At 37.1% G+C, this 15,187-nt stretch overlaps 1 protein-coding gene across 1 annotated transcript in view; it reads left to right on the top strand.

The window, feature by feature from the left end:
• The window catches only part of LOC144980592 (methanethiol oxidase-like), a 44,516-nt gene extending 35,451 nt beyond the window's left edge, over positions 1–9,065 (top strand). The window contains exons 8-11 of the mRNA XM_078928269.1: positions 2,601–2,722; positions 4,225–4,290; positions 6,658–6,803; positions 8,780–9,065. Coding sequence (XP_078784395.1) covers positions 2,601–2,722; positions 4,225–4,290; positions 6,658–6,803; positions 8,780–8,942 — 497 coding nt within the window. The 3' untranslated portion in view covers positions 8,943–9,065. The remainder of the gene's footprint in view (positions 1–2,600; positions 2,723–4,224; positions 4,291–6,657; positions 6,804–8,779) is intronic.
• The last annotated feature ends 6,122 nt before the right edge of the window (positions 9,066–15,187 follow it).

The following is a 15,187-nucleotide window of genomic DNA, read 5'->3' as shown; positions in this document are numbered from 1 at the left end:
TCCTCTTCCTCCTCTTCTATCCTCCTTCTTCCTTTCCTTCTCCTCTCTTCTCCTCCTCCTCCTCCTTTTCTTCTCTCTCCTCCTCCTTTCCTCCTCCTCCTCCTCCTCCTCTCTATTTCTCTCCTCCTCCTCCTCCTCCTCCTCCTTCTCTCTCTCCTTTCTTCCTCTCCCCTTCTCCTCCCTCCTCCTTCTTCTCTTCCCTCTCCTCCTCCTCCTTTCCTCCTCCTTCTCCTCCTCCTCCTTCTCCTCCTTTCCTCCTCCTCCTCCTCTCCTCTCCTTTCTCCTCCTTCTCTTCCTTCTCCTCCTTTCCTCCTCCTTCCTCCTCCTCTTCCTCCTCCTCCTCCTCCTCCTTTTCCTCCTCCTCCTCCTTCTCCTTCTTCTTCTCCTCCTTCTCCTCCTCCTCTTCCTCCTACTCCTTCTCCTCCTCCTCTTCCTCCTTCTTCTCCTCCTCCTCTCCTCCTTTTCTTCTTCTCCTCCTCCTCCTTCTCCTCCTCCTCCTCCTCCTTCTCCTCCTTCTCCTCCTTCTCCTCCTTCTCCTCCTCCTCCTCCTCAATCCTTCTTCTTCTTTTCCTTCTATCTTTTTAATCAATTAAGAACCGTATTTTGAAGAATCAGCGAAAGCCAAATTAATGTCCTCCATTAAATGTAACCCTTGTCTGAAAACGGTATTATGTCGGAACGAACCAGATGCTTAAAAGGTGAATTTAATGTTAAAACTGGTCAAAAATATAAATTGTTGGCATCAGCACCCTAAAATACGGTATCAATTCTCATCAATAAAACATACAAACTCAACACGTCTGAAATTTCTGGCCATACTATAAATTCAATTTTCAACATCTTAACCATCCCGACTTAATACCGTTTTGACGCGAAGGGTCAAAAATATGGTTAGGACAACACTTTGATTCACGTGATAACAGAAGTCCTTACCTGATATAATCTACAGACCATGACAAATTACGATTCGAACTTTGACCTGTGGATTTAACGCTTGACCTTGATATCAAAGGCGAAACGTTCTTATGTTTGTATGCCTATCTCATTGATAAAGGAATAGAGAGCTAAGTGTGTTCTAGAACACTTTCGCGACACACGGGCACTACACACGTGAATATTACACTAATACACACTAGACTTCCAATGATTATTCCACCGTTAATTACAAATATTATAGAAATATATATATATTATATATATATATATATATATAATATATATATATATATATATATATATATATATATATATATATATATATTGAATCGTGTTTGATACAAATATGGTACGAAAAGTGCTCGACATGTAGTAATGGAGCGAATTATTTTTTAAAATATTTACCACAATGTTTGGGGCAGTCTACATCAATGTTTCAGGCTTAATTTGCCATCTTCAGGACTATATATATATATATATATATATATATATATATATATATATATATATAATATATATATTTATAGCGCAGTTCCCAATAAGCAGAATGTATAGAACAATCATTCCATTTATATTATTTTATCTTTGGTTTGGTTTTTCGGGAGAGGGGGGAGGAGGGTTGGTTGTTTTGTTTTTTTTTTGTTTGTTTGTTTATTGTTTGTTTTTTATGGTTTGTCTGTTTATCTTTTTTCTTTGATTTTATTTTTTCTTTTGGTTTTGATGTTGAATTTGTGTTGTTGTTGTTGTTGTTTTTATTTTATTTTATTTATTTTTTTCGATTTTGTTAAGCCACCATTTAAAAAAAAAATTCCGCAAAGATAGGAGTTTGTTTTTCTATCCCTGTCAAGCTTGGCGGACATAAATTTTTTTTTAATAGTGGTTAAAAAAACAACAAAAAAACAACCCTAAACAGGTAAGGTCTTATGTTGATGCATAAATCGAACTGTTGTCCCAGTGATATATGAAACTCTGATTCGTTGACAACTTTCAAATCTCGCTTAAAGTTTTATAATTTTACTTCATAATGTCGCAATATCTACTATCATATTCTGTTGCTGTTAAATTGAATTCGTATCAGTTTTCCATCAAACTTGTCTTATTGTAATATGTTTTGTTTGATATCACTGTAAAGCGCTTAGAGCCTGTGACAACGGAGTAAGGCGCTATATAAATGCCATTTATTATATATAATGGAAGATGTCAACCTTGGTCAGTCACAGAAAAATTCCAACTTGCCCGAAAACGACGTGTACTAATTTGCGTGGGTCTGACATCCGAGTCCACGTATGGGCCTAATTTAACATTGTTGTAATGGACTATATTTTGCGTCATTTTATAGATTCTCCATTACAACAATCAGCCCATAAGGAATTGGGCTATCAGACCTGCAAATAAGTGCACGTCACCCTAAAGTATTCTGAACGTTTCAGTAATCCCCATTTGCTCTATTAGAATATACATAAACGTTGAAATAAATAAATTTATTCATTCATGTATTTGTTAGTTTTTATTGTTTTTTTATTTATCCACCCCAGGTTTGATAACAGACATCCTATTGTCCCTAGACGACCGATTCATGTATTTATCTACCTCTATTTATTGTTGTTTTAGTTTATTCTTTCATTCATTCGGTCATTTATTCCTTCATTTATTCCCCACCCCAGGTTTGATAACAGACATCCTATTGTCCTTGGACGACAGATTCATGTATTTCAGCAATTGGTTGCACGGAGACATCAGACAGTATGACATCACAGATAGACGGCACCCCAAGCTGGTCGGACAGGTCAGTTCATCTATTTGAAAAAACAACTACTAAAGATTGTCTACTGGGTGGGGATCCTGACCTCCCATAGCGGGCAGGGAGGTACATACTGTGTCTTCTATCCCCTTATATCTATTTTCCAACATGCTTTCTGTCTTTGTCTTGGAATGAGATTACTTAGTTTTTTCCTGGCCTGGTCGGAGTCCTGGCTGGGAGGAAAACAGTCAAATGCATAGTTATTGTTTTGGGAGATGATATTTTTTTCCTTGTAAATCATCTCTCTGTTATGCATTATTATATTTGTTATTTTTAATGAATAATGTAAGCATTTGAGTGTATTCCTCTTTGTTGGATTTTGTGCATGTGTCCAGATGAGACATAGGTGATCTCAAACTAAGTACATTGGTGGTATGCTCTTGGATTCTACATCTGATCCCTATTTGTTCCCAGTTCCCCTTTGTCTTACTTTCTCTTGGCTGCTTTAATTGTAATTCTAGAACTTTTTACTATCCCATTTTCTTCCTTTTTACTGGCGCTGATATGACCTTAATGTGTTGCAAGCGCCGTAAAATCCTTCTATAGCGTATTATCCACTCACTAAACGTGCGCAAAGCGCTTTGCAAGGGGCCCGTGACAAACAGCAACACGTAACATGAACGGGACGTGGCGATATTGCATTTTTTGGGGGACAGAGACAACGCTGTTAACAGCCAGGTACTCATTTTACATCTGAGTACTGTGAGAGAATGTGAGTAAAGAGCCTTTTCCTAGTACTCAACGATGCGCCAAGCGAGGTTTGAACCTAAGACCTTCCGCTCTTACCACTAGACTATATTATAGCTGCACGCAAACAGCAAACTTTGTGTTATTTCTCCATGGGCATGAAATCTGTATCGGTACTTTTTATTCTTCATGCTGGCTAGAACTTTTCATATGTCTTGTGATCAGAATGTGTAAAAGTCAAAACGTGATCAGATTTATAATATTGGTTTTTTTCCCTCTGGATACGCTTTTATGCTCGTCGGAGAATATTTCATAAGGGCATAAGGGCATCCGCCATTGTTCCGATAGTTTAGAGCCTGTTACTAAGTTACCATGCGTCATTAGGAAGGAAGTGACGTTACGACTGTTGAAGCGTATTCAGAAACTGGTTGGATAAGGAATGAAATGAAATGTGACTGCTGAAATAAAATGTGACCCATCGTCTCAAAACGGTATTTTGTCGGAACGACCCATATGCTTAAAGTCCGAATTAAATGTTAAAACTGGTCAAAAATATAAATTGTTGGCATTAGCACCCTTAAATATGATTGCCATTCTCCTCAATAAAACATACAAACTCAACACAAGTCTGATATTTCTGGCTATTAATTCAATTTTCAACATCTTAACCAACCCGACTTAATATCGTTTTGAGGCGGAGGGTCACAAATATGATATGTTGTATACATAGACGGTCACAAAGTAAAAAGTCTAGTGTTGTATATTCTATTCTATTCTTTCCTCTCATCCCACGGCGTCAGGTCTTCCTCGGGGGTTCTATCCAATCGGACGGCAATGTCAAGGTCACCAGGGACACAGAAATGAACGTAAGTCGGGTTCTGTTGTGGGTTTGTTTGGTTTTCGTTTTTTTATTTGTTTTTTTTTTTGGGGTTTGATTTTGTGTGTGTGTGGGGGGGGGGGGGGGGGGAGGGGTGTTGGTTTGCTTGTTTGTTTGGGGTTTTTTTATGTGCGTTTTTCTTTTAGTTTTTGCTAGGGGGGGGGGGGTCGGTTTTTATTTATTTCTGTATATTTTTTTGTTTTGTTTTTGTTTTGTTTTTTGCTTGTTTGTTTTTTTTTAATGTTTTTTGTTGTTTTTTTTTGTTTTTGTTTTTTTTTTTTTTTTTGTTATTTTGCTATGTGGTCTTGTGGTATGACACTTGGGAGGGGTTCCTAACCTCCCATAGTAGACAGGGAGGTACTTGCTGTGTCTTCTTTCCCTCTACTGTATCTGTTTTCCAATTGCTTTCTGACTTTGTCTTGGAATTAGATTACTTGCCCTGACCCTGGCCGGAGCCAAAGGCTGGGAGAGAAACAGTGGAATGTATAGTTATAGTTTTGGAGATGATATTTTTTTCCTTGTAAATCATCTCTTTGTTCTGTAATGTACTGTTATATTTTTATTTTAAACATATGATTTGTAAACATTTGAGTGTATTCCTCTTAGTGGGATCTTTTGCTGGTGTCTGGGTGAGACTTTTAGGTGATCTCAAACTAAGTACACTGATAGTGTGCTATTGGAATCTACATCAGTTCCCTATTTGAACCATTTCCCCTTTGTCTTACTTTCTCCTCTATTTCTTTTAATTGTACATCTAGAATGTTTTTACTGTCCTATTTTATTCGTTTTTACTGGCGCTGATATGACCTAAATGTGTTGCAAGCGCCGTAAAACCCTTATAAACGAAAGAAAAACAAAAATATTTGCTTTCGGATCTGAAGGTCCCGGGTTCAATCCTCTCTCGTCGCATAGTTGAGTCCTTTGAAAAGGCTCTTTACTCACATTCTCTCGCCGTACTCAGGTGTACTCAGTCCTTTTAATTGTACATCTAGAATGTTTATACTATCCACCTTTCATCCTTTTTATTGGCGCTGATAAAAGATAAAAGATATAAGATCAAAAAGATAAAATTTCCTTTATTCATCCCATAGGGGAAATTTGTCTCTAGGGTCTATCTCAAGGGAAGACTGGAATAACCCAGGCCTAACTGTGTTGCAAGCGCCGTAAAACCCTTTTAAAAAAAACAAAAAAAAAACATAGGTTCCAAGAGTGACTGACTATCATTGAACTTAGTTTGAGATCACCTGAAAGTCTCATCCAGACACAAACACAGAATCCAATGGGGTGAATGCATTCAAATGGTTACTTACTTACTTATCCGAACCAGCGACCACCTGAGCTCTAGCCCTTCGGTCTTGTGCCATGACGTAGAAGTTAGACTTCTTTTGTAGTTGTTCCAGGTGACTATAAAGTATGTTACTGAATTCAAATGGTTACACAGTGTATTCAAAACAAAAACTATAAGTAAATAATATAAGTAAAGCACTGTATGATTGATTTTATCGCTATCTGGAATTTAAAATTTAGCCAGAAAACTCGTCCTTCAAATATCCATCGATTTAAATGGCCCTCAATCTAGGCAAAAAAAAAAAACAACCTCTCAACTTCCCAGGGAAATCGCAGAGTCTTCCTTGAAGTCCCAGCTTTGAACGTTTTTGTCTAGATGGGCGTCATCTAAATCGATTATTGAAGACCCTACCAATGAAATTCCTGGCTCACAGCTTGGAAGGAAATACTGGGTGGCTGCAAATAGGCTACGCTCCAGACATGCGAAAACAGCCGCAAAAATGAACAAATGGGGTCTAAACAACTCAACAGAATGCCCCAAATGCCAAACTGACCCCCAAGATGTAGATCACCTTGTGCTCCACTGTCCTGTTACCAAGCTGAATGGGGGTTATGAAACCATTCACAAATGTGAAGATGAATTCAAGGCTTGGCTCGACGCGACAGATCTGAAAGTGTGACCCCACCATACGATACTACTACTATCTAAATCGATCGATATTTGTGACCCTTTGCCTCAAAACGGTATTAAGTCGGGTTGGTTAAGATGTTGAAAATTGAATTTAAAGCCAGAAATATCAGACTTTTGTTGAGTTTGTATGTTTTATTGAGGAGAATGGACACCATATGTTAGGGTGTTAATGGCAACAATTTATATTTTTGACCAGTTTAACATTTATTTCGGCTTTGAAGCATCTGGTTCGTTCCGACATAATACCGTTTTGAGACATCGGGTCACATTTGAAGGACAAGTTTTCTGTCTGGCCAACTTTTTAACTAGAAACATGTATTTCAAGACTAAGGCAGTTCGCCTGGTTCATGGGGCCACCGGTTCTATTTTCCATCCCAGTGTCAGCCAGATCCTGTGTTCGTCAAGGGCAAAAAACTCCTGGGAGCTCCCCAGATGATCCAACTGAGCCTGGACGGCAAACGGCTGTACGTCACCAACTCGTTGTTCTCGGCCTGGGACCAACAGTTTTACCCAGAAATGTGCAAGTGAGTTTGAGTCAACCCATTCCTTCCTCCCTCCTCCTCTTCCTCCTCCTCTTCCTCCTCCCCCCTCCCAATAAACAGACTTTAGGGTGTTTTATACTAGTTTCATTACTGAGTATTCGATTTCAAAGTACTTTCTGCCGGATCTAACAAACCAAGCTACTCAATCGCTGCTTGATGGACAGGAGGGTGGAAGAAAATAAAATCTGCGACAACCTCCATCTCTACTAACTCTGCTTCTGCTGCTGCTGCTGCTACTACTAATACTACTACTACTACTACTACTACTACTACTACTACTACTACTACTACTACTACTACTACTACTACTACTACTACTACTACTACTACTACTACTACTACTACTACTACTACTACTACTACTACTACTACCACGACTACTACTACCACGACTACTACTACCACGACTACTACTACTACTACTACTACTACTACTACTACTACTACTACTACTACTGTGACTACTACTACTACTAATACTACTGTGACTACTACTACTACTACTACTACTACTACTACTACTACTACTACTACTACTACTACTACTACTACTACTGCTGCTGCTGCTGCTGCTGCTACTGATGCTACTACTACTACTACTACTACTACTACTGCTGCTGCTGCTGCTGCTACTGATGCTACTACTACTACTACTACTACTACTACTACTACTACTACTACTACTACTACTACTACTACTACTCCTACTACTACTACTACTCCTACTAATACCGCTACTGCTACCGCTACAGCTACTGCTACTTCTACTACTACTGCTGACTACTACTACTACTACTACTGCTACTACTACTACTACTACTACTACTACTACTGCTACTACTACTACTACTACTACTACTACTACTACTACTACTACTACTACTACTACTACTACTACTACTACTACTACTACTACTACTACTACTACTACTTCTACTTCTACTATTGTACTTCTAGAATGTTTTTAACAATCCAATTTTCAACCTTTTTTTATTTTATTTTTTTTTTTTTTGCGCTGATATGACCTAAATGTGTTGCAAGCGCCGTAAAACCCTTAAAAACATCAGGCAGAAACAATTAAAAGAAAGACGTGTATATTTGGGGGAATAGCAGCCACAGTCAGTGACCTCTCTGCCCACCATGGTGTTTCTGCCCACCACGGGGCTGATCGTCTGACTTTCCTTGTCGCTAAATGAACCACGTGTGTCGCAATTGTCATTAGGCGTCTAAAAACAAATAAAACAAAGAAACACCATGCATATAGGGAATGAGATTAGCGGAAGAGTAGCGTCCCTTGATTGGACGTCACCGGGGGAGAAGTTATTTGTAAGCAAACCAACTACAAGCCAATCGCTCCAAATACAAAATTTATTATTCATATTTCTGTACAAAATGCATATCATAATCAACGTTGTGCATTTTTGTACAGATATATGAATAATAAATTTTGTATTTGAACGCTTGGCTTGTAGTTGGTTTGTTTACAAATAACTTCTCCCCCGGCGACTTCCAATCAATGGACGCTACTCTTCCGCTAATCTCATTCCCTATAGGAGGAACGAAACTGAAGCCACCAAGCTCTGTTTATATTTTCTTAAGCCAGCCATTTTTTAAGAGTAGTTCTTACCAAATTTTATAAATCACACTATGGATAGAACGAAGTTGACGTCACTCGGGTGTTTGTTATTGTTTTTGCCATCCGCGTTTATGAGTAATTCTCACTAAACTGCATTAACCAGACTATAAACGTTCAAGATTACACATAGCTTTTTGTATTGGTCCGTTATACTTCCGGATGGCAATGTTGTGAGCTTCTTAGCCTAGCGCATGCAATCTATAAATGTTTTAGGTTACACAGTTTTGTGTTTTGGTTGGTACGTTATACCCGGCTGGCGGATGTTGTGAGTTTTTGGGCTAAACGCAATGTATCAGTTCTTTTCTTTTCTCTATCTTCCCAGGATGGGTGGTTGGATGTTACAGGTTGATGTCGACACAGAGAAAGGGGGGCTAACTCTCAACGACAAATTCATGGTGGACTTTGGCGAGGAGCCTTTCGGGCCGGTCCTGGGCCACGAAATCCGATATCCTGGTGGAGACTGTACATCCGACATTTGGCTCTGATTCAATGAACAAACTGGCTCTTTCTTTAGATATTAACCATGTGTGACCAATCGACTCAAAACGGTATTACACATTGGGTGATATAGTTGATATTAAAGGATTTATGTTTGAAATTTCCAAAAATAGAAGTATTTGTCCTGACCCTGACCAGAGTCCTTCGCTGGGAGGGATATATATATATATATATATATATATATATATATATATTTTATATATATATATATATATATATATATATATATATATATATATATATATAAACATTTGAAATATAATTAAGATAGTTTGACTTCTACAACGTTGTAGAAGTCAAACTATCTTAATTATATTTCAAATGTTTATAAATAGCTCCTTTTATACTAAAGTTGAGCACTATTATTTCATGGTTTTTGTTTTATAATTTATAAACTTGACTGTAAATTGGAGTTTTAGGAACTAGGTCACGTGTACATATTTGAAGGTCTGACATCCGAATGCAATTATGGGCCTAAGTCAACATTAATGTAATGGACAATATTTTGCGTCATTTTTTTTTAGGTTTCCATTACAACAATGAGCCCATAATGAATTCGGTTATTAGACCTGTAAAGAAGTGCACGTCGCCCAGACTTGATACCGTTTCGATACGTCAGGCCACATTGACAAACGGGTTTCCATTTTCCTCATGTCTCGCATCATAACAACAATATCTTACCGTTTTCACCACATACGACTCGGGTTTAATCTTAAATGAAACCATTTCTGTCTGGGTGGGGATCCTGACCTCCCATAGTGGGCAGGGAGGTACATGCTGTGTCTTCTTTCCCACCATACCCGTTTTCCAATTGTTTTCTGTCGTTGTTTTGGAATGAGATTACTTGGTTTTGTCCTGACCCTGGCTGGAATTCCTTGGCCGGGAGGGAAACAGTCAAATGCATAGTTATTGTTTTGGGAGATGATATTTTTTTCCTTGTAAATCATCTCTCTATTATGTATTATTATGTTTGTTATTTTTATTGCATAATGTAAGCATTTGAGTGTATTCCTCTTTGTTGGATTTTGTGCTTGTGTCCGGATGAGACTTATAGGTGATCTCAAACTAAGTACATTGATGGTTTGCTCTTGGAATCTGCATCTGATCCCTATTTGTTCCCAGTTCCCCTTTGTCTTCCTTTCTCTTGGGTGCTTTAATTGTAATTCTAGAACTTTTTACTATCCCATTTTCTTCCTTTTTACTGGCGCTGATATAACCTAAATGTGTTGCAAGCGCCGTAAAACCCTTAAAAACATTTTAAAAAAAACAAACCATTTCTGTTTAATGGTATCGAGGAGAACGCACGCTTATGTCTGCATTTGTTGTAAGATGGGTGGGGTTGGGGGGGGGGGGAGGAAGGGGGGAGGGTGATGAACCCTCTCCTTACCAGCCATTTTCAGGATTTTCCCCAAATCTTCACACCCAACTAACACAAAAATAGATATGTTATCACTCAAACACATTAGCAGTAAGTTTTTGCGATACATACTTTCTTTAGCAAAGCATGCTCTACAACACACTGTTCATTTTCTTTAAATTTTATGATATACAAGAGAAATTTGAATAAGAATAATGTTAGTTGTATCGTAACGAACGTGACGATGTTCCTATAGTTGGTAAGGAGAGGGTTAAAACAGGCTTGTGTCTGACTAGAAAGAGTTTGGTTACGATTAAACGTTTTGATAAATGCTGTGGGTTACAATATCCTGTAGCTAATGCTGAGAGACACCTTTCACAGTAAAGGTTGTTCACAATTATCTTATTAAATTTTATTTTATTAAGAACTGAATTCATCTCACTCCAGTTATATTTCGGTAGGCTTAGATAAACTTTACCTTCTAATATTAGATCGTCTTTCCTTTTATAGCCTTCCCTCGAATTAATTTCTAATTAGTGAATACTTTTCGTTCTACATTCTGTCACGTAGCCACTTATTATAAAAGCTGATAGGTCTAACATTTGACACTCACTTTCTCTCCACAATCTATGCCGGACGGCCAGTCGCTCTATTCCTTCTATATACTGTAAGATTTTTATCTTTTGGGACTTTGTAGATATTATATCTACACCATTAAGACGCCGGAGCTTTTAACTTTGATTGTATAAACTTCAAGGATCAAACCCGAGCCCGCTGTCAAAGGATTACATATTAAACCATTACCAATTGCCTGGAAGTGGAATTTTACGAGTCCGATCCTGTTATCAGAGGAATAGATCATCCAAGCCCATCAACTGCCTGGAAACGTAAACTTATGAACCTGACTTATTATCATAAGTTACGTAAAATATTCATATCTCTATTTGTAACTGCCACGATCACTGTTTATCTCTTTTAATTAAATTTCATCATTATTTTTATTTCATTGTAAACAAATCGTTAATTGTTTTTCATTTATAGTAACTTGTAAATTCTGGGGCCTCATTCTACATATATCTTTATGCATAGTCGAGTAGCTCTTTACTCACTTGAGACCATGACATTTTGGAGGGGACACATATAAAGAATTGAATTTATTTAGTTACTTATATCTATTTCATCTAACTTTAAAGTTTAATTTGTAAAACTCTTAATTGCCCCACTTGATCATATTTTAATTGAACTCCCTATTTACAGGATTAATTTTTTTTTCTTTTTCATTTCTTCATTTAAATGGAATAGCAATTTATCCATTCATTCTTTCATTCAAATTGAATAGCATTTTATTGATACATTCCTTCATTCATTTATTCATTTATAAATTATTCATTCATTCATTGTTCATTCATTTATTCATTCATTCATTCATTCATTCATCCATTCATTCGTTTATTCACTCATTTATCCAATCATTCATACATTTATTCCTCCCTTCATTCTTTCATTCATACATTATCCATTCATTCATTCATCTATTCACTCAGTTTTTCATTCATTCATTCATTCCTTGTCCACTTTGTTATTATATCACTCATTTCATTTTGTTGTTTGCCTCAGTCATGAATTGTTTTCAATATGTTTACATTCCATAACGATTCATTCACCTATCATCCAATCACTCAGTGTTGTGAACATATTTTGTAACTATTGTAAATCTTACGATATTTTATTGTTTTGTATTTCAGACATCACTGTTAAACACTGTTCAATGCCTAATTACAATTGTTGAACAACCATTGAACAAGAGAGAGGTCCCAGCCACGAACTGAGTTGGTAAATATATCCTTCATTATTCTCTTTTACATGAGTTGGGCATCACATAGTAACTATAGACATCGTGATTTGTTTTGCATAGTGATTTGTTTTAAATACATTTTTGGCATACTACTGTTACCGAAAACCACTTATATATTATGTTCTGAAAAGTGAGTCTTTAAAAACTAAATAATAATAAAAGGAGTCTACTAGCCGTCGTGTTATATTTAGTGATAGATAACTTGGGATTATTTTGGCATCCGATTATTGTTATCACACTCTAGTATATTAGCGTCATTGCGAATAATTGTACACAAACTAACGACGAGTCACACACATTGGTGATACATTTTTCGTAGTAACATAGTTTAGAGTACACGCGATTGACACATTGTTATTGACACAAGTCATAATAACTACGCATTGTATTGACACATTGCTTTATAAGATATAACGATAAAAGGCATCAAATTCAACATACATAATAAGTTGAAATAAGAGAGAGAGATTTCTAAAAGTAGAACAGTTCATTCCAGTAAGTGTAAATAAATAAAACAGTCAGTAACAGTATCCTGTCAATATAATATATATAAAATATCGTAACTAATTTATTGCAAAAATGGAAGCATATAAAAGATACTTAAGTCTCGCAAAGGACTTAGAAATACCCCAGGAAAGGATATTTTCATGGTGCGAAGAGAAAATAAAAGAAGAAAAAGAAGAAAGAATTCGTAGAGAAGAAAATGAAGAAAGAATTAGTAGAGAAGAAAATGAAGAAAGAATTCGTAGAGAAGAAAAAGAACATGAAGAAAGAATACGTAGAGAAGAAAGAGAAGAAAGAGTCCAAGAAAGGGAACTAAAAAGACAAATAGCTTTAGCAGAAGAAGAAACCAAAAGGACCCAAATGATGCTGGAAATTGAAAAAACAAAAACCGGTCATGAAAGAAAACATAATAATAGTGATGAATTTTTCGTGAAACTTCCACGCATGCCAACATACGATGAACGCTCAGACTGTCTAGAATCCTTCTTACACCGATTCGAAGTTCAGGCTAAAGGTTATCGTTGGCCAGAAAGCAAATGGGCCACAGCCTTGATTAACTGCTTATCTGGAGAACCGCTAAAAGTTTTCTATACCTTAACAACTGAAGATGCAGATGACTATGGTAAAATTAAAGACGCTCTACTAAAAAGATTTAGATTAACGGAAGATGGTTACCAGGAAAGGTTTCACACTGCAAAACCGGAAAGTGGAGAAGACTTTAATACATTCGTGAACCGAATTACTCAATTTCTAAATCGGTGGCTTGAGTTGGCAAACGTAAAACAAGACGACTTTGCAGGCCTTTACTATCTCACGCTGAAGAATCGAATCTATCAAGCTTGCAACCCAGATTTAGTCGCATTCTTTAAAGAGAGAAAGCCAGAAAACTTGGACAAATTAAAAATCTACGCAGAAAACTTTAACAGCGCACATCCATTGACACCCCTTAGCAGAACATTGAAGGAACCATACTACGCTGCCGCTGCTCAGAGTCCAGGTACACCTAAAGTTCAGTACTCAAATAGAACGAGCCGATCAATCACTCGGAACACGCAAGTGAAACAGGATGACCATAGTAACAAACCATGGAACAAACAGTTCAATAGAGACCATAGCCGACCCTATCAAAACAAAACAAGAAATAGCACTGACAATAATACTGAGTATAAGAAAACCAACAAACCTATAATTAAATGTCAATATTGTGGAATGAAAGGCCACACAGCAGACAAATGTTACAAAATCGTGGGATATCCGAAAGAAACTGCAAATGCATCACTCCAAACCAGTGTAAATAATCAGACACGAGTAATGTCAGGAGAAAATATATATGTGTATTGCGTGAAAGGTATGTCACTTTTAACACAAACTCACAAGTCAGGATCGCTATTTTTTTGTGAAGGCAAAGCTAATGGAACTGATTGCAAAATATTGAGAGACACAGGATGCAGTACAGTAGGAATAAAAGCATCTTTGATCAATGACGAAGACAAAACTGGAAAAACGGTACAATGCATCACATTCAGTGGCACAGTCGATACCTTTGAAACAGCTAATGTGTATATAGAAACCCCATACTATACAGGAATAGTGGAATGCTGTATACTTCCCAACCCCGTCGCTGATGTTATTGTTGGCAATATAAAAGGTCTTAAAGACAACCCAACAGATGTAAAAGAATGGTCATTAACCCAAGAAACAGCTTGTCTAGCAGAAACAAGAAAGATGACTAAGACAACAGAGAAGCCAATGACTATTTCTCTAGAACCACAACAATTTGACAGGAACAGGTTCATTGAAGAACAGAAAAAGGACCCGACTTTAACATCATATTTCAATATCGCAAACAAAGGGACGAAATCAAAAGTTGAATACATCATTGAAAAAGATATTCTGTTCAGGTTACATAGGAAAAGAAACAAAATAGCTAAACAACTGGTCACGCCGAGTATTTACAGAAACAAAATCCTTGGAATAGCGCACGATTCAATAACTTCTGGACATCTTGGGAGCTCTTCCACATTGAAGAGAATATCCGAGAATTTCACATGGCCTGGAATTACTAAAGACGTCCGAGAATATGTGAAATCGTGTGACACATGCCAAAGAAGAGTCGCAAAAGGCAGAATACCGAGATTGCCATTAGAGACAACCCCAGTTATTGAAAAAGTTTTTCAAAAAGTTGCAATTGACATTATAGGCCCTTTAACAAAATCAGATAGAAACCATACACACATACTAACACTAGTCGATTACGCAACCAGGTGGCCAGAAGCGATAGCATTGAAATCAACTACATCGGATCACATAGCTGAAGCATTGATGACAATTTTTACTAGAATAGGCATACCAAATGAGATACTGTCGGACAATGGACCCCAATTTACATCACATATGATGCATGAAACCATGACACTCATGGGAATCCAACACTCATTCACAACTCCCTACCACCCCCAAACAAATGGTCTTTGTGAAAGATTTAATGGCACTCTAAAGAATATGTTAAGAAAAGT

The sequence above is a fragment of the Berghia stephanieae genome, chromosome 10 (assembly GCF_034508935.2).
Source record: "Berghia stephanieae isolate SIO BIC M18660-M18661 chromosome 10, UCSD_Bste_1.3, whole genome shotgun sequence".
Lineage (NCBI taxonomy): Eukaryota > Metazoa > Mollusca > Gastropoda > Nudibranchia > Aeolidiidae > Berghia > Berghia stephanieae.
The sequence above is the reverse complement of the archived record's forward strand: the minus strand, read 5'-3'. Positions and strand labels throughout refer to the sequence as shown.